Source organism: Chelonoidis abingdonii, chromosome 7 (genome assembly GCF_003597395.2).
Source record: "Chelonoidis abingdonii isolate Lonesome George chromosome 7, CheloAbing_2.0, whole genome shotgun sequence".
In the NCBI taxonomy this organism is placed as follows: Eukaryota; Metazoa; Chordata; order Testudines; family Testudinidae; genus Chelonoidis; species Chelonoidis abingdonii.
In genome coordinates this window covers 15,874,181-15,898,020 of record NC_133775.1, presented here as the reverse complement: position 1 = coordinate 15,898,020, position 23,840 = coordinate 15,874,181, and the positions used below count along the sequence as shown (strand labels likewise).

Genomic DNA, 23,840 nt, shown 5'->3' with positions numbered 1-23,840 from the left:
TGTATATATGTATGTATGTATATAGTATAAAATAATTAAATATAGGACTGCCCTTTGAAAGAGAACATAATGAAAGCTGAACATTGGATCCAATTTTAAAAAGGCAAGCTTTGTAAATTAATACATAAAACTTAATGATCCCTCTAGACTGAACCAAATTGATTGTGATTGATTTTAATAGTGTTATTTTTCATTTAAACTTCATTACTGGGGAATGCTTAATTTTTCTTATAATCCATTTATACTTTCTTAAGGCAAAAACTGATGACTCTGAAAAAGAGGAACAAAGTCAGTACAGCAGCAGTAGTCTTCCTGTTGAGGATGAAGGAGAGAAGATGGTGGCATGGGCACCTGCAAACCTGAGGGGCCGTGCAGACCCCAACCTGAACGCAGTGAAAATTGAAAAGTTATCTGATGATGAAGAAGTAGACATCACGGATGAAATGGATGAGTTGCTTTCTCATGCACCCCCACCGGAACCCGGCAAATCTAAATTCACTGATATTCCAAAGTGTCCAATTCAAGAAACCAGAGAAAGAGAACTTACTTTTTGGTCTGCTGAATACAATTCTGCAATTCCCCAGTTTGCAGAAGACAACTTTCAAAAGGCCGAGCAAGGCAAGGTAGAAGCACTGGAGTTTCCAGACATTGCAGCCACACGCTCTGAGAAACAGAGCGTGAATGGTGATGAATCTGTGAAATCAGTTTATCTGCAATTTAATGAATTTACAGAGAAAAGTGAGCAAGACAAAAAAGGGACTTTTGATGACACCAAGCAATTAGTTGATCAAGAACTTAATGAAGAACACAAAGACTTAGTTAATAATGAAATGCTTTTCCATCCTTCTTGCCAATTGGATGAAGAAAATCAAGAAGAAGCAGAGGAGCTTAAGCCACCTGATCAAGAAGTGGAAATTGATAGAAATATCATTCTGGGAGAAGAAAAGCAAGCTATTCCAGAATTTTTTGAGGGACGTCAGGCCAAAACACCAGAGCGCTATCTGAAAATTAGAAATTACATTTTGGATCAGTGGTAAGATAACTTGATTTCATTTTGTGATTTCATTCATTTCAACAGCTGATGTGCTGTTTTGATGTAGTTAAAACAGCCATGGAATTAATGGCCTAGCTCAGAATGCTGCCAAAATTCTGATATTTGAGCTGTTTTCACAAGATTGAAAAGTAACAGCATTGGCTGTGGGTGGGATATCCCTCCCCTCTTCACCTTTTTTCTTAAATATAAAGTAACAGTGTACATTTCAATAGTTAAAAAGTGTTGGAGCATTATGAAAATGGGTGTCCATCTTCAGAACACATGGCTACAATTTATTCTAGAATGCTTTCTTGAGTTTTGTTAATTTGGTGTATTACACCAAACAGGGAAAAGAAGATAAAGTAATACTGGTTAGTGCAATACTTTTAATTATTATCACATAGTAATAGTATGTCGATGGGATGCATATTATAATATATTCATGGATCTGGTATATGTCTTCTGTATTCTGGGTCCTGTCCTTCAGACTTTACATAAAATTCCCACTCAAGCTGTTCTCTAGTGATGTCTAATATGTGTCCATTCTTCAGTCTGGGACAGGTAGGAGACTAAAAGACTGAATTTATAGAAAGTCAGCTATTAAGAATGGCTATGTTAGAGCAAAAAGTGATAAAACCATTTTTAAAATGGGTCCTTCTCAACAGGGAGCAGTATTCAAGAGACTTGAATATTGTACAGTTCGTCTCCATGGAGCCATTTTAAGGAACTGTGACAGGCTAATTCGCCGTGCAATTTGTTCTCCTGTAGCTTTGTTTTCTGAGTTTAACTGAACTCACTTTAAAAATGTTACAGTATTCTCTCAGCTCTAGGTTAATTGCCTTATAAATTGATAAACTATTCACTAGTTCTGGACTAGTTGTAAGAGCCCATATTTCTAGGGAAATTTTGACAGACTTCAAAGCAGTAAATGTGCATGAAAGATAAAAAACAGGATTATCACACAGGAAGCTATAAGTTGTTTATGCAATTACTTAAAATAATTGTTTAGTACAGTAGAACATGTGATACAAAATGGGAACAAGTATTTTATTTTAACAAGATCATTTAATTTCAGTAACTTCTTGTTCCCTGGCACCATTCATTTCCAGGGCCTATATTTTATGCTGTGTGGATATCTTTTTCTCTATGCATGTATTTGAATAAATCTGCATAGCCTCAAACGCCATCATGAATTAGCACTTTTCTGAAAAGCTTAGATCTCTGTATGGATACTCTGACTATTCCTTATGTTCTTTTGCATAAAGTATACTTTAGAAAACAGCCACTCAAACAGTACAATCCTACTTCATGAGTAGCTTTTTGGGGATGAATATAAGCTTGCTTACCACTAGCATTATAGGTCTGAATGTTACACATGTTAAATGGAATCTCCCATTAATTCCTGTAGAAAAAATACAAGGAAATCCAAATGGCTTCACAGAACAGTTAAACTATTCTTTTTTTTAATTTTTACTGATCTATTTTATTTTTCTTTGAAAATGTCCTATGATTTATTTTAGGGAGCGATGTAAACCTAAATACCTGAATAAAACTTCAGTACGGCCAGGACTTAAGAACTGTGGTGATGTTAACTGTATTGGACGGATACACACGTACCTGGAGTTAATAGGAGCAATTAACTTTGGCTGTGGTAAAAAGAACATTTTAATCTGCATCCATTCAAATTATAACCACAATGTTAATAGTATCTGTTATTGGTCAGAAACCATTTTGATAAGTTGTGTATATTATATGAGGTATAAAAATCAAGATAGAGAGAAATCTGTATTTTCAAAAGATTTTTTTGAGTTCAATTAATTCCTGAGTACCTTCTGCATTCAGTCCAATCAGAACTATCCGTGTGGGTAATCTTCATCCCATCTCCCTTTTTCTCTGAGGTCTCCAGTCACCCTTATTTCATGTAAGCTCTTTGGGGCAGGTACCTCATCTAATGACGTCCTGACTTGTTTGACCTCCCACCCTTGTCATCATGTAAATCCTAATGGACTACTTGTATGAATAAGTATTAGTAGGTATCAAGGTTGCAGAATATGGCTCTAAGATTATAAACCTTCTGAAAGAAAATAAGTTGTGCTTTTGTTTTGCTTTTAAATTTTCAAAATACTTGGTGTCTTCAAGTAAGTTTTCTGATTATTGACTGCACTTTCTCATAAGATGGGAGAAGCATAACGTATTGAAAATTAGCAATTTAACCTGTTTCTTTAGCTAACCTGGTATATAGTTTGATGGAACCACAGCTATCTTGTGAGTGAACATACATAATTCTTACAGCCCCTCCTCTTATCCTACAGTCTGTACTATGCAGTGTTCCCTCTCACTCTGTTGGTTGATGGCAGAGCAAAGACTGACAGTCAGCCTGGGGCCAGGACAGCCTCTTTATGGATAACTTGAGTTCTCTGCCTCCACTCCTGGGCAAACATGGGATCTCCTTGTTTTAGCAAAGCCTTCAGGATTGGACTAGTAAAAACGTCTTGAATTTGACTAATTGGAGACTCCTAGAACTGTGGGTTTCTAAGCAAGGTTTGCCTCAGACCGTGTCTGGGGTCCACTTCCAAGAAGACCTCTTAACTTGGCAAGAGGCTTCAGAAATTTACCCAAATATGGGTGACGTGTACTTTGGACAAATGGATGCTATGGGCAGTTCTACAGGGTTATGCCATCAAATTTAGCAGTTCCCCAGAGATAAGTTCATAGTATTTCCCAGATCAAACAACCAAACACCAAAAACTAAAAGCCATCTTGGCATTAGGGCGGTATAGCTGGTATCAACAAGACAGATTTTGTGGGGTATACTTGGTATTTTTAGGTTTCAGAATAGCAGCCATGTTAGTCTGTATCTGCAGAAAGAACAGGAGTACTTGTGGCACCTTAGAGACTAACACATTTATTTCAGCATGAGCTTTCGTGAGCTACAGCTCACTTCTTCGGATGCATAGAATGGAATACACAGACGGGAGATATTTATACATACAGAGAACATGATAAGGTAGGAAGGATGGATTACAACTCGTCAAAAAAGTCTAATCAATTGCAGCATGAGGTTTACCTCAGCAGATTGAATAAAACCAACAAAACAAAAAACAAACTGATGTTCATGATAATAAGAGACAACCCATATGAAGGTAGTGTAGGACTGAACATAGGAAATGGATTCATCTAGTGTATTGGACCCACGCCATTTCCCAATCTCGTGTTTAGCCTGATTTATTGTATTAAGTTTGCTATTTAAATTTCAATTTTCAGCAGTCTCTCTTTGATAGTCTGTTTTTGAAAGTTTTTTGTTGCAATAATTGCCACCTTTCAAGTCCATACACTGAGTAGGTTAGAGTGGTTGAAGTGGTCTCCCACTTGTGTGTTTTTTTGAATATTTATGATTCTCTTGATGTGGTTCAGATTTGTGTCCATTGTTCTTTTGCGTAGTTATGACTGTTCCGATTTGCCCAATGTTATTACTTGGTCAGGTTAGAGCATTGCTGGCACTGATGGCATATGTTTATCACTGTTAGGTAGATGTGCAGGTGATGAGCCCGTGAGATGGCGTAGCTGATGTAATTAGTTCCTATGATGGTGTCAATTGAATAGATATGTTGACAGATGTTGGCATCGGGCTTTGTTGCAAGATAAGTTGCTGGTTAGATTATTGTAATGGTGTGGCGTGCTGGGTGAACTTTGCTTCAGGTTGGGAGGCTGTCTATAAGGAGGACTGCCTGCGCCTCCCAAACCTGTGAGCATGAGGATCATCTTTAAGGATAGTTTGTAGATCTTGATGTGATCACTGGAAGTTTATTACTTGCGGCTTCAGGTGTGTGGCTAATGTGCGTTCTGTTATTTCTTTGGGCCTGTCCTGTAGTAGTGGCTCTGTACTCTTCTGGCTCTGTCAATCGTTTTTCACTTCAGCAGGTGTGTGGTATTGGTGTGTAGAGAAGCTTGATAGAGATCTTGTAGTGTTCATCTCGTGTCTGAGGATTGGCAATACTGGTTGTATCTTAGAGCTGGCTGTAGACAATGGATCGGTGGTGCGTGTCCTGGATGGAAGGCTGGAGTGCAGTTGTTGGTTAATGATATCTCTAGCTACTGGTTTTGGATTTATAGGGTGGGTGTTATGGACCATCGCTTATTAGCAAGTAGTGTCTAGGAAATGGTAACCATTTCTGATGTTGGTTCTAGTGCTTTGTTGATGGCTGGGATGGAAGTTTTAAAATCACGTGGAATTCAAAAAAAACTTTCAAAACAGACTCCATAAAAAGACTGCTGAATTGAATTAATATGCATTACGAACAATTTACGTCAGGCTTAACAGAACGGGATGGTTCGGCATTCACTATTCAATCTATTCCCTATGTTCAGTTTCTCACACCTTCTTATGGCGTCATCTTAATTATCTGTCAAAATGGTGGTTTTTTGCCGGTTTTTTTTCTCCTGACTATGTTGATAGCTCATTCTCAATGACTTAGTACTCTTCCTGTGTATGCTTACTTTCCACCTTTCATGTTCTCTGTATGTATAAATATCTCCCGTCTGTGTGTTCCATTCTATGCATCCAAAGAAGTGAGCTGTAGCTCACGAAAGCTCATGCTGAAATACATTTGTTAGTCTCTAAGGTGCCACAAGTACTCCTGGTTTTTTGGTATTTTTAGTGATCCTAAAGAAGAACGGGGACACGAGCCATCTTAGATCTCAAATCCTTCAGCAAATCCACCAGGTCTCTGAAGTTCTGATTGAAAACTGTAAAGTCTATCATTACGACTCTTTATCATTCCAGTACTTAATGACTTCTGTAAATCTCAAGGAAGCTTACCTTCATGTGATAGTCAAGGAGAGTTGCTGGAAATATCTGCCCTTCTGTTATAATGGGAAGAATTTTTCACTACAGGGCTCCCCTATTTGTACTAGTGTCTGCCCCACGGGTCTTCACAAAGATCCTGGTGGCCTTGCATTCTCAGAGGAAGGGGGTACATGTTTATCCCTACTTAGGATAAGTACTTGGAAAGGAGACTATCAGATCACCCTTCAGCATCCAAAGGAGATTGTAACCTGCATCTGGGATAATGGGTTTCTGGTGAACATGCAGAAGAGTCTTCTCTAGCCATCTCAGTGAGTTTTGCTTTTAGGAGTGATCAGAGACACCATTTCAGAGGAGAGACAACAGAAGACCCTCTCTTTAATTCACTAAATGTCATCTGGTCATCATACATCCCTAGAAGTCCTTGATACAACTCCTCAGTATGCTAGTTTCATATGTAAATACTCTACAACAGACCAGATTTCATCTAAGGATGCTTAGATATATTTTTCTTATCATAGGAAGAAATTGCACCCAATCAGGAACAGAGAATCACTGTTCCAAAGTGAATCACTTCCTACCTCAAGTGGTGGACTGAATCACCTTTAAGATTCCAACAGCATTTCCTGTATCAAAACTGGTGAAATTCACGATCACCATCACTGTAAACTTTCATGCATGGGGAGCACTCCTCAACAGGACAGTGGCTAATGGGACTTTGTCCAGTTTGAGGAAGAGGCATATAAACGAGCTAGAGCTCAGGATGATCAGACTACCCCTCCTCTGCTTTCAAAAGCTAGTCCACCAGCATCATGTATCTCACAGCTGATGACACCACTACAGTTGCATACATCAGCCAATAAGGGGGAATGAAATCTTCCTCCATCCACAAGGAAGTGATACATCTGTTGACTTTGTTAGAGCATCATCTCTCCCCCTAAGCTATCCACATAACGGCTCAGCAGGAAGGACCTGGAGCTTGAATCCTTCTCTGTTTCAGGAGGTGTAGAAAAAGTTCAGAGTTCCAATCACAGATCTCTTTGCCTCAAGGAAAGGAATCAATGTTCTGTCTCAAAGGTGGCCATAATGCTTACTTTGTGGCTTTCTCCATGTACTTCTACTGGCGAGGTTGAGAAAAAAGATCTTAAAGGAACCGGCCACCATCCTCTTGATTGACTCATATTGGCCCCACAGTTAGTAATTTTCAGCTTTGGCAGCCACCATTCTGGGATTCTTCACAGGTGATGATCTTGGCCCATAGCTGTGTGTGAAACTTTGTTCTGCCTCTAACCTTCGGGGAGGAAGAATGGCCCACCGTACAGACTGCTGGACATAGAGGGTCTTAGAAAGAAAATTCCCAGATAACGAAGTTTTCCTTTCCTCAAGTTGGCATGCTACTGAGTGAGGAGCGGATGACTATACTATTGCCTGATCATAGTGTAATACCTCCTAGTTGAGATTTGTATTAAATATGGAATTTTTATTTACCAGGATTAGTGAAGAATAATGTGTGCTCTCTGCATTCCTGTAGAACAGGCTGTGTATAACAGACCACAACCGGCTGATAAAACACGATCCAAAGAAGGCAAAGACACCATAGAAGCATATCAGCTTGCTCAGCGTTTGCAGTCTATGGTAAGATGAAAATAAAAAGTTATATGTGTCAGTAATAGGGCCTGTTCAACTTTCGCTTTCGATACAGGGCATCTCTCTGAATTTCTTCTCAACCTATTCAGCTTTGATCACTTTCCTGTGTGTTCTTTGATTCAAGTGTCTGCTTTAGCACTAGTGTTACTCTTTGTCATACCTGTCCTAATTAGTATTCTATTGCACAGTTGGTTTCCACTCCAACTTGGTCAGTCTTATCTGTCTGGAGCTAGAAAACCCAGCATAATTTGCGTCTGTGAGAAAGCATTGGAGCATTCTGGCAGCATGTAGCGAGGCTTCCTACATCTTAATGTGTAAATTTACCAAGTTTTTGGAGTGACTTATTTAGAGCTCAGCATTTATAACCAACCATATATGGGACATTATAAATAATTTATTGTTTCATTAAAAGAATAAGATTTGCCGGATAATTATGTAACAAGTGTATGTCATATCCAATTTTTATTTTGCTGTAAAGATATCTTATGTATTTAAATATATTGGTGCAAGGAAGTGGCAGAAAAGAAAATCCATATATGAAATAAAAATATTATGCAGAAAGCATGAGCCATTCTCAATACTGTTTGCATCACAATTTGCAATTCTTTACCAGTATATTTAGTCTTGGCAGTATTCGATTTAAATCGATGTCTGTAAATTTTGATTTCAGCTGACACACTGAAATTGATGGGAAAAAAATCCATTAGTAACAGTTGATGCAAGTGCAGCCTCCCCCTCCTGCACCTTGTGCCTGCAGGGATTGGGTGGTATTGGTTCTGTGGCAACACAGATTGAGCCTTCTGCAGCCATGCTATTATGGGAATGAGTGAGTGGGTCTTGACAACGAAGTTGCAGAGAGCTTCTTGCATGTTGGATCGCTGCAGGTGCAGGGAAGGCTGCAGGTGGATGGATAATGTTGGATCACTGCAGGTGCAGGGAAAGCTGAAGTCCTGCTTGAGGACAAAGCCATTTGGCAACAGGATAATTGCCCGGTAGCTAGCAGCTCATCTTCCACCTCCCCTTGCAGTCCTGGCTGGGTGTCTGTGCTCTGCCCTGCCATGATCGCAGCCTTCCCCACACCATGCACCTCCAGGGAACAGGTGTTACCCATACTGCAGCAGCATACGGAGCCCTCTGCAGCTCTGTTGTCACAGCCCTGCTCACTCATTCACTCACCAATCAGGAGTGTAGGGGCTGTCCTGGCAGGAATTGTGCGGCAGCGGGATGGCCTTCCTTGCAGCCAGGGGCTCGTCATTGTCCTTGGCACCTTGGCTAAACATCTTCGTTTTGCCAGGTCTCCCTGGCACCTAGCCCCTCAGTGTCTTGAGCCCCTCAGCCACACAGGGTGCCCCATGTAGCCATAGTGTCAGTGCTAGCCTAACTCCAACTCTAACCTCCCACCGTCCAATTTCCCACAACTGTAAAAATAAAACTGTTAAAAATTAAAAATAAAAATAAATATTAATTGTTGAAATTGAAGAAAAAAGAAGAAAAACAAGAAAGAAAAAAATCTGCCAAGCCCACATGTACTAAACCATGCTGTCTGTACTAGATGGATGGATCCATGGATTTTTACTCAGGTATTTACTGTACCGCTTAAGGAAACCCTTTCCTGATTTATTTCTAGAAAGGTTGCCAACTATTGAATATAAACAAAAGTAAAGAGTTCTCTGTTATTCAGTTGGACTATTCTGGGAGTCTTAATGCTTATGAGCCACTGACCATTTGGATGTCATTTTATGGCTGATTAAATTCAGCAAATGTCAGTGCTTTGATGTGCATGGATTGATGATGTTTGACTAGTATTTTATCTGCTTCTTACAGCGTACAAGAAGACGGCGTGTGCGAGACCCCTGGGGAAACTGGTGTGATGCCAAGGATTTGGAAGGACAGACATTTGAGGTAACTGTTCTGGTAGATATGATTCTTGCTAACCATTTATCACATGATATCTCATCAAAGGCATTAGAAAAAATGATTGCACAATAAGCATTAAAATTACATTTGTTCTTTTTGAAACGATGATTTGAAAATAATATTGGAGCAACTGTTAGGCAATTGTGCTAATATGGTGAATGTACATTGAGTATGCATGTCCCAAACATGTCCAGTCATACTATAAAGCATACACTATGTCATGGCGTGGCCATAATGTTTATTATTTTAATTTGTAGATTTCGTTAGTCTTATTCTCATTCAGTGAAAAGTTACTCTTCATTTCACATCATATAAATCTTTTGTGTATAAAAAATGTAGCTCTAATTCAACATTACGGTTGAAATATCAAGCATTCATAAATCTGGAATTTGGTTGGCTTTATTCCAAATTGTCAGCAATAAGAGTATGAGTTTATATTTAAAAAAAAAAAAGTTTCAGCTTGCTTATTTTAAACCTTCTTCATAACCAATAAAACTGATTTAATGCTTGCATTGCTTTGTAGATCTTTTATAGTGACTTAAAAAAAACAAAAACAAAAAACCTTCCTGAAGACTATGTACTACGTTAGGCAGTTTCTTTGCGTCACATATTGAGTTTTACATGTTGCATAAGAAAGACAGCGGTGATAGATGTGTGACTGACCAGTTCTCACCTTTACCTTGGGCTTTTAGCTGTAAGACAGTGAGGACCTTATAGCAGGTTCAGTGAGTGGTTATCATGGGGAAAAAATAGAGCATTTGTGATATACCTAGGAAGCACTGTCAGGAGACCTGGGTTTCAGTCCTGATTCTTGCACTCTTTACTGTGGCCTTATTAAGGCTAGCTGAGGTGGAAAGAAAACGTAGTCCTTTTAGGTTTCCAGCCCTGTACTTATTCCTCTAGGGATAGAATTTAGGAAATATGAACAGTGCCATCTCCCTCCCCAAAATTATCTGATATCCAACACTGTAATATTTTCCAGAGTTTTGAAGTGTTTGCAAGTTTAGATGACACTGAAGTATTTCTCAGTGCCATCAACATTCAAAGTCAATATAGACTAAACAGACAGTTGGGTACTGTGCGTCCACACTCCTAGTGTTCTAAACCTTAGAATGAGCAGAGAAACTTAACAGATAATCCTACTCTTCCTGTGTGGGGGAAAAATGTGTGACTTAATGACATCAAAATTAATGAACTACTGCACTTTCTTTCACACTCAATTTGTTTATTAGATCTCACTGAAATCTAGAGAACACGTGCAGTTTAAACAAAATCCATTTTTCTGCCATTAAGTTATGTATGTACAAAATGTCATTCACAAGACAGTCAGACTTCATGATTGAGGCAAGCATGGGAGCTAATAACTAAAATGTTTGAATGGCTTTGGCTGCTGAATCTACCATTTCCTGCAAAGAGTGATCTTTAGGTTGAGACAGCGTGGAAAATTTCAGCACCAAGGGGAAGTGCTTTGAGAAAGTTTTGACCAGCAGATTATAATAGAAGTTGTACTTATGCATACATTTGACAGTGAAGGCTTATGTGAGATGTGGATGCCATTACTTGAACTCTGATTAGATCAAGCCTAGGGGAAGATAGGAAGAGTCTCTTCCATCTTCCTGCAAAAACAGATCTATGTGCTAATGACTCTGTCACTATTTTCACACTGCATGGTGTATTCTGGCTGTTTCAGTGCATAATGAGTGATTCAGTGACAAAAGCTGCTAGCATGGCAGAGTGCATATTAGTGTCCAGAATCTAAGTATTTTGAAGGAGCCTGGAAATCATTACTGATAAAATTTGTTTTTTAGCATCTCTCTGCTGAGGAACTAGCAAGAAGGAGAGAGGAGGAGAAACTTAAACCTGCAAAACCTTCTAAAGGATCAAGACAAATAAAAAGGTTTTCTTCTTGTGTGCTGTTTGCTCTGCAATATCTCTTTTGGAAATAGAGATAATTGGCTTGCATAGATTCAAACCTTAATGTTATGAATCGTTGCTATGTAGACACATGTGCCTTGCAATCTAGATTTTTAAAAAGTCTGACATCACAATTGTAAATTACAAAACTTTACCGTTTAAATTCATGGGTGTAAATTGCAAAATTCCAGTAATTGGGGACCAGTCACTGGAGTGGCGGGATGAGCAACTACAACAAAGAAGGAGCTGTTGGGAGAAAATGTGATTTATTTAAAGACTTTTTTTTCATTGATTGTCCTTATCTTTAGAGAAAATTTCTTTCATTTTGTAGTTCCTTTGATCCCTTTCAGCTGATACCTTGCTGTTTCTTCACTGAAGAAAAACGAGTAGGTACATATTCATGAATAATCAAGAACATTCATTTATATACTTACAGGATGTCTCTTGTACTCATTATTGCTTGTCATTTCAGGAACCATTTCAGGTGAAAGTGGCTTCAGAAGCACTTTTAATAATGGACTTGGTAAGGATTAAGCATTGTTTTATAATGGACTGAAGTATATATTTTGGTATATCCCCATTTTCCTCAATTAGTTTCCTTCCCATTTAGAGCTAAAAGTAAAAGTTTACTACAGGAGAAATCCCAAACTGCTGCATGTTCTTAGGGTTGTGTATATATATTTTACTGTAATAATAACCAGTTTATGCAAGCTATCTACCAACATGAATGGTTGTTAATGCCTATTCTTCTTCCAGATGAAGTTACTAAAGAGTTGTCACTGACTTAGATAAGAGCAGTAACAGATCTGTACTCAGTTCCATTTCTCCTAGGATATCCATCTTTTGTGATAGGAGTTGCTCCAAAAGATACATCTCTTCATTGTGCATGTTACCACTTAGGAATCCATTGGGACCATTACTCTATTTGCCCAGCAATCCAGAAGATGATTCAGTATTTGCATATTTTTGTAAAAACAAAATATGCCATGCCAGGCCAAAGTCTTCTCAGTTGTGACACTGGGTTCCTGGTGTTAAATGGTGACAGATTCTCCAACTATCAGCACCTCATACATACTTAATACTTAGATGGGTGGCAAAGATCATCTTTATTCAGTTACTTTAAATTGAAACACACAGTATTTCAGAGTCTTTATTATTCTCAGTTTTCCTTCTAAACCTTACTGTGAAAGAACCTGTGAAGACGGTGTTTTATAATGTAAATCCAAGATTAGCAGTTGTTACGAAAATCAGTATTTTTAACAAATATTTTAAGTAATGTGTATATATTATATATCTTTAGCATGCTCATGTTTCCATGGCAGAAGTAATAGGCCTGTTAGGCGGAAGATACTCTGAAGCTGATAGAATTGTTGAAGTAAGTTTTTGATTTTGGTTTGTTTTTGGTTTTTGTTCTTGGGGGCGGGGGGGTAGGGTTTCATTGTTCATTCTGCATTTCTCTAAAAGTATTGGTTAAATGCCTTATATTGAAAAAAATCGATGCAAGAGTTAGTGTCCTACAGATTATTGAATTAGTTGTTCTTTAGTCTTAAAAAGTTGAAATTTGAAAAGTTAATTATTGTAATCTTGACGTTACAAAATTTAAGATCTCATAAAAGTAACTGGCTGTCATATCTCTTCTATACTTGCATAAGAGAATCTAATATTTAACATTGATTTATGATTGGTTTAAATGTGTTCACTCAATGTTTCCATTTATCCTTATGTGGATGTTATTTACAGATTTGTGCAGCAGAGCCATGTAATAGTCTCAGTACAGGGCTACAGTGTGAGATGGATCCAGTGTCTCAAACTCAGGCCTCAGAAACCTTGGCTGTTAGAGGGTACAGTGTTATTGGGTGGTACCACTCTCATCCTGCATTTGACCCCAACCCTTCGATACGAGATATTGACACTCAGGCTAAATACCAGGTACTCTTTGTGTGTATGTTAAAAAAAACCTTTCATTTCTGGTATTTATAATTTAATATGCCTAATGCAATAATGGTTCTGGTTTGCACAACTGAAAATCATTTTTGTTGTAAATTGATTTTTAGCTTTACAAGTCTTACAATGATTAATTTAGATATTGTTTAATTGAAATTGAGGGAAGAAAGGATAATAAATATAATATTCTATATTTACATTAGTGGGGTAACCTGTTTTTCAGATTCATAAAGATTTACTAATGTCTCTCTCTACCTTCTGATTTTTTAACATAAAAGATAGTTGGAAGAGGAGTTTGTATTGCACTTAGAAAATATAGTACTAATTTTATTTTTTCCTTCATTTAGAGTTATTTCTCCAGAGGCGGTGCAATGTTCATTGGAATGATCATAAGTCCTTATAACCGAAATAATCCTCTTCCATATTCCCAGATTACTTGTCTGGTTATTAGTGATGAGATCAGTTCTGATGGCTCATACCGTAAGTATCTGAACTAATTACTTTTACCTCACTCCTCTTGATCCTTCAGGATTTTAGATGGAAAATTTAGATTCTTAACACTTGAACAAGGGCTTGAAGTATTCTCTCATCTCTGAAGCTGGGCAGCTTTCCCTGAAATAGAGGGGCTTAAACCATCAGTTCCTGCATAATCTAACTTTTACTTTAAAAAACCATTAGTATTTTGTAACCTCATGAGTGCAAAGAAATGCTTCCAACTATACAGAGATCTAGTATTGTCTTCATGGCTGCATACAGACATGATTGTCTCTGTTGCTGCTCATGGCTTTCCCAAATCACAGCCAAGTGAAGTTATCAAGACTGGTCAGTTTTACTGTTGATATTCAGAACTCTGTGGACACCAGTGAAACCCTTAAGAATTATGTCACTTTCATTCTGCTACTTCAGAAAACTATGAGCAGACACAGGCATGGAGGAGAGGAGGACCAAGATATCGCAGAGACCTAGAAAGAGGGGTGGAGAAGCAAATAAGAGAGATTGATGAAGGGGTAGAACAACTGGAGGCTACTTTTCAGTAGTTGGGAATTTGGTGTGCACAGGGGGTTCACACTAATCGTACCTATCAGCCAGAGGCTAATATGAAAAGATGTAGTCCCAAACAGATTCCCAGATTAATAACTTGGCAGGAATTCCAGCTCTCTTCCCCTTTCCAGCAGTACAAAATAGGCTACTTATAAGGATGTTGCCCATAGGCCTTCCAGGTTTGCTCCATTTCACCCAGTTTCACGTATCAACTCTGGCTGGTAGGTTTATTCTTTTGGCTAGTAAGTATCTCTTAAATTTATCAATTTTTGACTTGGATATTTTGATAACTAATAAATAGCATGTAGGGAGCAAAATGTTGATGGAAAAAAAACCCTGACACCTCACAGAAGAATCTGAATCCCATTCCATGTAGACACCTTTCATTTATTCTCATCTCATGTGTTATATGATGTATTTCCCCCTTCCCCTTTTAAAAAAAATTCCTAGAGACACTTTGTATAAAAATTACAAGGACCATAAGAATTGATCTGTTTCCTATGTTTACTCTCTTGCTGATCTGAGGCAAAGTCACAGGATAATAGTCCATTAGTAGAATTAATTTTTCTTGTTCCACTGTTCATAAATGCTGCCCCCTAATTCAGCCTTTGCCTCCAAACATCAGAGACTTGAATCTTGCGGTGTTGGGGAAAGTAGATAGATCTGACACTTCCCTCATTATGTTTTATAATGGCCTGTACTGAGGAGAGATCAACCACCTGGAAATGTGCTTCCCAGTGCTGTGGGCAGAGTGTAGATGACCTTTTTGTGATACTCCTTGATTACCATACTGACAGCGTCACATAGAGTAACCCTGGTCCTGCCATCTTGACTTTCCTATGACTCAGAGCTTAAGTGCCTGTGAATGATACCTGGCCTTAGTCGTCATCTTTTTGTTACGTAGCTTGTGGAAACGACTTGTTTTCAGGTGGCAAATAGATACAGTATAGGGAGTAAATACATTTTGCTTAAATATAACCTAGACTTCTGGAAATCAAACTCTGGTATCTTATGTGGCCACCTTCCCAGTCAGTGCAGATAGAAACATAATTCATGCACAGGTCTTAAAAAACAAATCTGTTTCTTTCTATACAATTGTTCCTGTTAATTAAATAAATTACAATATTAGATACATGGTATATTTTTCAGTGTCTTTCATGGTGCTTCAGTGATTCCTTAAAGGTTTGCGAAGCACTCTAACAATTTCATTATTCATTGTTGTATTTTTCATATTTAACTCTGGGGCAGCTATGTTCTATTGTGGCGAAAATATGTGAGTTTAAGGGAAATGGACAGAAATTGGAGTTTCACATTAGTGATAATTATTTGAGTGGATGAACATTCTTGCTCTTGAAAGTCCATTTTGCACTGACTGAACATTTTTTCAAATCTGAGATGTTTTCACATAGTAAATTGTAGCTATTGCCTTTTTTTCCTTTCCTTTGAGGTTTTGAATGAAAGTATGTGAATCAGTTCATTATATTCTTGTGGTCCTGAAAAGATTTATTTTTAGTGTTAACCTGGGTGAAGACAGTAAATTCTAGTAATCTGGTAACTGATTTGTGGGCTAGTAGTCATTTTCTTGCATTCTATGTATATCACTTTTTAGGTTTGTTCATCTATGCCCATTCTCAGTAATGTAACTAGAAGTTTTAAGATGGAAGTTCTTGCTTAGAAACTTAACTTTCCTTGCTCTCTCTTACCCTCCCCCCAAACTTACGGTAACAATCAGTCACCACAGTATCAGCCAGCAAACCTCACTTGTGAATAAAAAAGAATACATTTTATCCATATGGTTTTATCCACAGGGAACACTGGGACACCAGCCAGGAGATGAGAAATGTGACTTTAAAAATAAAAAAGTGGTGATAAATTATAAAGTGTTTAGTTTTGCTGTTTTACTATTCTTTTGCAGAGCTATTTTGTTTTGAAAGTTTAACCCCAAACAAAAATGTGGTATAATTTAATGAAAAAAACTTTGTTTTTCTACCAAACTTAAATTTGGACCCTTAAAATAACTGACAATAATAATTAATGTCACTTCAACCTGCTTAGTTTTGGTAAGTAATAGGTTTGCAAGTTATTGTTGCTGCAACAGGCATAAGTAAAGTATGAACAGCTGCAAGGAAGGAGGGAGATTGCTTCCAGATTTGAAGAGGAGTGGCAGGTGTAAGGGAACCAGGGAGTAATCATGTTTTAATGACTTACAGGCCTGCCTTACAAGTTTGAAGTACATCAGATGTTGGAAGAACCTCAGTGGGAATTAGTGTTTGAAAAAACAAGATGGATAATCGAAAAATACAGGCTCTCTCATAGGTGTGTGTACGTTTGCTTGCAATATACTTGTTTTTAAGATAAGCCACTTGACAGTTTTTGTGTATTTATTATTAGTATTTCAATAGAAAACAGATTTGTCCATTTCATCCACCATTTCATCCAATTAAGACTTTTTATATTTCTTCCAATAGCAGTGTCCCCATGGATAAAATCTTTCACAGGGATTCTGACCTGACCTGTTTGCAAAAAGTAAGCATTTAAATTTTTTAAATGTCACTTTTTTTTTGGAGTAATCTGAAACATCTATAATCTCAGCCATGAAAATCACAATTTTAGGCCAGTTGCTATACATATCTTTTATATTGCGGCTCATAATTTTATTTACCATAACTATGAAAATAAGGTTGGGTTATGTTTCCATACTTGCTGTTGACTTCATTTTTGGAGTTGAGGCCAATGATAAAAGCAATATTTGAAGTTTTAACCTTAGTTAAAAAGGAAAAAAAGCAAATTATAGTCTGTTCTCTGCATGTTTGACTGCTATTAACATCAACAAGAGTTGTTGCACATTGAGAGAATTAGTCTCCTATGTCCTTTATCCTATTCTTAAAATGGTGTTGTTCCATATTTGTCACGCATAAGTGAGAATTTTATGAAGTTCTGAATAATTGAATCTGTAACATTAATTACATAAACAAGACAGAAAATTTGCTCAAAGCAAAAGTCATATAAACAGAAGACATGCAGTAATTACTCTCATTTATTTTTTTTTTCTTTCAACATGACTATAAACAACTTAAATCTAAAATTGAACTGGCAGAAAGATCTTTTGAATTTAACTATTGTATGATTTATGGTAAAGAATCCCATGCATAATTGTCTGTAGAATAATGTAAGTCCTGTGATGCAAAGATGATTATTTCAATCCTATATTTCATAGCCAATTATTGAACACAAACTGATCACCAGCTAAAGTGAAAAATAATTTTTTCCTTAAGCACAATTGATCCACTTGTGCTTGGCTTTCCTCTAAAGCAGTTGGTGTAGGGAACTATCAGAGTCAGGACCCCAGAGTCAGGATCCCTAAAAGGGATCACTGATCTGTTTCTTTATGGTAATCCCTGTATACACTTTTTATATTGAAAGGTTTCTGCAAACCTGCCAAATAAATCAAGGTTTACTCTTACAACATTCATCAGCTAGAAAAACAAAACAGTTTCGTTCATTTTTTCTACTGAAATGTCTAATTTGAGCAGTTATGTGTTTCTGAACTTAATAATAATTTTCTTTTAAACAGCTTTTGGCGTGTATGAGGAAAACTCTGGGCAAGGTAACGAACTGCTTCATAGCTGAAGAATTCTTGACTCAGATAGAAAACTTATTCCTTTCTAGCTACAAAAGTGAGAAGCAGAATAATACAACTGAAGAAAATAAGAATGCTTGTGCAAATGAATTGCCAATGTGATGGCTTTTTCAGTGATGAAATTTCAGTTGTATGGACTACTATCCATTGTTCCTCTTTCAAAGTTATTGTCCCAGATGACAGTAATAGGGACATAATCCTGTATCTCAGATAGTGTAATGGTTCTAAAAGACATTTAGAAAACCTCTAACAAATGTTTTCTGATTATATGTGAAATTTGTATTTTTTACATGCTGAAAAATTATTGAATAGTATAACAAACTTTGGGTTATCATTTGGCCAGCAAACTACCATTGGAAAGGACAAGCTGAAATATAGCACACTGTTTCTGTGCCTAAAGGAGAGGGTCCCTCCTCTAAGTCTTTGAATATAGAATTTTGGCCTTCTTTCTGTCCTCAGATACACATTGTATTGAGAGTTAGATGTGTATATCAGAGGGAAGAATTTGTCCCGTAGTGCATTGTGTTGTCTAAATTTGCATAAATCTGCAGATGAGATTTATACCACTCTATCACTGCAAAGTATATCTGATACTAATTTTCCTGGTATCTACTCTAAACTTGTGCTCTGCCTAATTTAATCCACTCTGTTATTCCTTTCTGAGCCACCACAAACAATTTTTTTCAGGCATACCCTTCTCCATCTTCCATAATACATGGAAATAAGGCTAGCAGGACATAATTATTTGTCACTTCTTGTTGCCACAGTTTCCAATGGAAACAATAAGTTCTGGTTGTTACACGTTGTACTCTTTCCAATCTTCCATATTACAGAGACACAATGCTATCTTGTTCTATCAGATCATCATTATTTGTCATTTCCTGGTTATCACAGGTTAATGCCATATGGCAAAATCTAGCACTGTATTGTGGCAGCCAAAAAGATGTTTGTCTCAGCTGCACAGCAAGAAAGAAAATGAAGTGCACATGTGTTATATTCACTTCCCTTCTCTTTGCAATAGCAGTTTAACAAGTAACTACACTGTTCATATCAGCTTCTGATACAATTATATATTCAGATAAATTAGTGTCAGGTAAGCAGATTGATTTGTAATTGAACCTCAAGAGAAATACTGTTATCAGAAATCATAACTTCCAAACATTTTATCAGCTGTATCACGGCGTGTAAATTTTTGTGGAAGAATATCGGTGGATTTCTTCCTGAATCATGGGCAAACTGTTGATGAGTGTACATTTACTACTGTATGTGAAGAGTATCTTGGCCAAAATGTCTGAGGTATTTGAAAACAGAGAGTAACCAAGAACTTAGATTATCCTTGTCTTTTTGAGATCTAATCATACTATAAAATGTACATTTTAATTTTATATCTGGCCCTGTATAACAAAAATGCAATTTAAAATATTTCAGATTTACATCTTAACTTCATCTTGCTCTGTGCACTTAGGGGAAAAAACACTATGTTAACAATTAAAAGTGAGGATTGCAAAACTTTAATATTGTGGGATCACATCCCAAGTAGAAAACTGTTTCCAAGATGGTAAAATCAGCTGTTATTGAGCTTTTTAAAATGGAGTTTAGTCCCTTTTCATTTCAAAGTGGATGATGCAGAACCTAATTTTAGAAAAAACGTGGACATACATAACTAAAGACTTTTTCCAGGCTGTATTCAAGACCTATTGTCTTAATAATGTTAGAGAACCTTCTGCACTGTGTAAATCTGCAGATAAGAGGCTTTGGATTCTAGTGTGATGTGTATAGTCCATCAATTTAAAAGAAGTGCAATCCTTATATATATACACACACACACATTGATCCAATCTGTGGACCTTTTATTTCCCCTAGATTGCATGTAATGTGAAATGCCATCTCTCTCTCCTCTTTCCTAAATGAAAATATTGCATGGCTCTCAGTATTTCTAGCTGTAGACTAGCTCACAAAACAGATTTCCCATCTCCCTCAGTTTAAATTTTGGAGTATTCCTTTATCAAGTATTGTGTTTCAGTTTTCAGTGATTTTATACGTTACGCTATAAAAAAAGTCACATTGTATATATCTGTACTAAAATATGTTGTAAATAGTTATTTGTAGAAACAAAATCATTTGTCAAAAGACTTGAACCTCAAGTATAACTGCAGTATGTGGTAGATGTAGTATCTTTGGTCTGGGTGTTGTTTTTTGAGTCATTTAAAAAAAAATACAGTGAGGCAGTGTTGCTAAAATAATGGAAACTAAATTTGCTGGCTGCTGTGCCCCCTTTTTATTGATTAAAGTGAGCGAAAACATTAATAATGATGTGCAATTAATTTTAAAGAGTCATATATACCGTATCAGCTAAGATGTTTTGGGTACAGGATGTTTTAAATTGTGGAATCCGAGTCACTCTGACTTGCACATCAGCACTCTGATCCTGCAATCCCATTCTCATGAGTGGACTCTTGTGCCTGCCCAGAGACCTGTTGACTCAGTTCACAAGTAGAGTTAGGGTCCAGATTTGCTCAATGTACTTGTAGAAAAAATGGTTGTAACTGCTATTGCTGCAAACTTTATCGTGGATCTAAAATCCAAGCTGTGTTCTTTCTGGTTCATGCGTCATAGCCAGTAATAAATGTGTTTTGTTTCGCCGGCAGTAATTGGTCCAGTAAAAGATAGTATTTTGCCTATCTTCTCCTTATCATATCCTGGGACCGCAAGGCTACAGCAACACTACAAACAAATAATAAACGCAGCATTTGTGATAATAGCTAACAGTTCTATTGACAGTATATGAGCCAAAAAAGAACCCAGCTCACTCTTCCTTAGTGTTGTGTCAGCTATACAGTGCTAATATGACTTTAAAAAATAGTAAAAACTTACCTTTCTCACTGTAGTAGCAAAAATGACTTTAAATACACACAGGGAACAATTTCTTTTTACTAAGAAATCTCTATTTTTTACCCAGACGCTTTTCTGATGAGCACCATGTTTTTAGTATGACGGTGCTAGAATGTGCTATTTAATCTTTTATAACACGTATATTTTGCCAAGATAAGTTGCTCAGAAGAGAGAAGAAAATTGTAAGCAGCATCTTAGAAGACCTAAAACCAAGTTGACCCAAGTACTTTAAATTGAATCTGTCTGATGCTGTGATCAACTGAGCTCAATGCAATATTACAAAACACCTCTCCTTTGGGAAATGAAAACGACACGTTCTCTTCATCCATTGTATGTGTTGTAACTCCCATGAATGCTGTGTGTGTGCACTGAGTTCATATATACTTACATGTGTGTTTTTTGACTGTTTTAAGTTTTAAAGACCCAATTGTTTGCAGTATTTATTCACAGGGATTTATACCATGTGCTTGACTTGTACATCAATATCTTAAAAAACCCCAAATAAATAAGAAGTTAATTTCCTAGGAAAATTGTTTAAGTTGTAGGAATTCATACACAGTACTGTCATTGCCCATGGTAAGTTATACACGTTTACATGTTGCTCAGACATGGTCAGTATTCCTAGTAGCTATTTTTAGAATGTTCTTTCACTGAAAGATTGTGTATCAAGTAACCCTACAGCTGTATTACGTGTTTGTAATAGTTCTCTGTCTTTTGAAATAACTTAAGAATTGGATATTAAGCACAAATTAACACTAAAAATGATGTGGTTCAAATAAGTGTGATAAGCACCAGTAGATGGAGCTCTGTTACAATGATATATTTAACTAAAAATATAATGCTTTAATATAGCATCTTCCAGCTGAAGATATTAGTGTTTTGGAGTGTTAGTTAGGCCTGATTGTTCCTTCTTTCCACCAATCCCTTCCCCTAAAATCTTTAAAGTGTTTTTGTATTACATTAAAAACTGTGTGTGTGTGTGTGTGTGAGTGAGAGTGAGAGAGAGAGAGAGAGGTGAAATCAGAAACACAGTTGGTTCTAACATGCTATCACCCTGATTGCTTTGTTTTGATAGTGTATCAATTTTCCCCACCTTCTGTTTACTTTTTGTCTTTTTAGAATATAAGGTACATCTCTACCCCGCTATGATGCGGTCATGGGGAGCCAAAATTCCCTACCGCATTATAGCCTAAACCCCGTTATATCGGGGTAGGGGCGACAGGGCTCTGGCGGTGATTTAAAGAGCTCTGGGCTCCCGCCGCTGCGGGGAGCCCCAGGGCCTTTAAATCGCCAGCAAGCCCCGCTGCCACAGCCCCGAGGTAGCGGTGGCAGGGCTCCAGCAGTGATTTAAAGGGCCTGGGGCTCCCCGCAGCAGCCGGAACCCTGCTTCTACCGCGCTATACGTAAACCCGTGTTATATTGGCTCGCATTATAGCAGGGTAGAGGTGTAATTGGTGCATGGGCTGTCTTTTGTATAGCGCAGGGGTCGGCAACCTTTGAGAAGTGGTGTGCCGAGCCTTCTTTTATTCACCTTAATTTAAGGTTTCGTGTGCCAGTAATACATTTTAACGTTTTTTAGAAGATCCCTTTCTATAAGTCTATAATATATAACTAAACTATTGTTGTATGTAAAGTCAATAAGGTTTTAAAAACGTTTAAGAAGCTTCATTTAAAATTAAATTAAAATGCAGAGTCCCCCAGACTGGTGGCCAGGACCTGGGTAGTGTGAGTGTCACTGAAAATCAGCTCACATGCCGTCTTCAGCACATGTGCCATAGGTTGCCTACCCCTGGTCTAGTGCGTGGCACAGTAGGACCCTGATTCTGATCGGGGCTTATTATGAGTGCTACTGCAATGTAAATAATTCCAGTAATGATGGGAGTGTTCCCATTTTATAGATGGCACAGAGATATTGGGGACTTGCCTAAGGTCTAAGAAGTCGGTCTTTGGCACTCATATGACCTCTATCACCATAGTACCTGAGCACCTCACAATCTTTCTAATCGATTTATCCTCCTAACCACCCCTGTGAGGTAAGAAAGTGCTCTTATCCTCATTTAACAGATGGGAACGGAGGAACAGAGAGGCTAAGTGGCTCGCTCAAGGTCACATAAGAAGTCTGTGGTAAAGCAAGTGATTGAACTCCGATCTCCCAAGTCCTAGGCTAATGCCCAAACCACTGGACCATCCTTCCTTAAGCCTGTAATAGAGGCAGGAACTGAACCCTGTTCTCAAGACTCCCAGTCCTGTGTGGTAATTCATTAAATGAAATTGAGCTGATCTGAAATAAGACTGTGGTCTCGAGCAGGGTGAGATGACATCAAGAAATCATTGTATCCAGTGTGTGTAAGAAATCATTAACTGGTTATTAGTTTTTATTGGCTGTAGATTGGGGTAGATTTGCTTCTTTCATTTAGTCTTTTCATTCTTTTGACTGTCTTCTTTGGAAAGGGTAGAGTCAGGGTGGGAGAGAGTGCAAGCACCCACTGGTGCTTGGGAAAGTTGGCGCCTATGTCTCGATTGTCCAGCAGTTCCACTGGTTGTTTAGCAGGCTTCCTGCTTCTGATGTACTTAAAAAAAAATTGCTATTAGTTTTTGAGTATTTGGCTAGCTGTTCTTCAAATTCTTTTTTGGCCTTCCTAATTATATTCTTATACTCGTGGGCACATTCTCAGCTCATGTACATTATAGCTCCACTGAAGTCAGTGGCTATGGCAGTTTATACCAGTTGAGGATCTCTCTGAGTTAAAAAAAAAAAAAAAAAAAATGCTCCAGAATGGAAAAAAAAACCCACAGAGTTTATAACATAAAAGAGACAAGACAAATGGCAGACGAGACATGGCTAAGAAAGAAAGGATGAGGAGAGAGGCTCGGTGAGGCTAAAGGGGAAGGAACTGCACCTAGAACAACTGGTTTTGGAGGTGGTGGGCTGGCTTGACTGGGAGACTTTTCCATGGTGACAGTGTAAAAGCGTCAAAGGTGAGAGGTTGGGGAGGAGTGTAGAGAGC

The 23,840-nt window shown here is 37.7% G+C and overlaps 1 protein-coding gene across 3 annotated transcripts in view; it reads left to right on the top strand.

Moving 5' to 3' along the window:
• Nucleotides 1–21,362, top strand: part of MYSM1 (Myb like, SWIRM and MPN domains 1) — a 31,406-nt gene extending 10,044 nt beyond the window's left edge. The window contains exons 8-20 of one of the 3 annotated variants that reach the window (XM_032803139.2): nt 255–1,033; nt 2,554–2,684; nt 7,369–7,472; nt 9,309–9,386; nt 11,210–11,298; nt 11,647–11,701; nt 11,788–11,838; nt 12,616–12,690; nt 13,056–13,244; nt 13,607–13,739; nt 16,511–16,616; nt 16,769–16,826; nt 17,875–21,362. In XM_032803139.2, the coding sequence (XP_032659030.2) occupies nt 255–1,033; nt 2,554–2,684; nt 7,369–7,472; nt 9,309–9,386; nt 11,210–11,298; nt 11,647–11,701; nt 11,788–11,838; nt 12,616–12,690; nt 13,056–13,244; nt 13,607–13,739; nt 16,511–16,616; nt 16,769–16,826; nt 17,875–18,042 (2,016 nt within the window). In that variant the 3' untranslated portion in view covers nt 18,043–21,362. The remainder of the gene's footprint in view (nt 1–254; nt 1,034–2,553; nt 2,685–7,368; nt 7,473–9,308; nt 9,387–11,209; nt 11,299–11,646; nt 11,702–11,787; nt 11,839–12,615; nt 12,691–13,055; nt 13,245–13,606; nt 13,740–16,510; nt 16,617–16,768; nt 16,827–17,874) is intronic. The other 2 variants (XM_032803140.2, XM_032803141.2) reach the window with 2 other exon arrangements.
• The last annotated feature ends 2,478 nt before the right edge of the window (nt 21,363–23,840 follow it).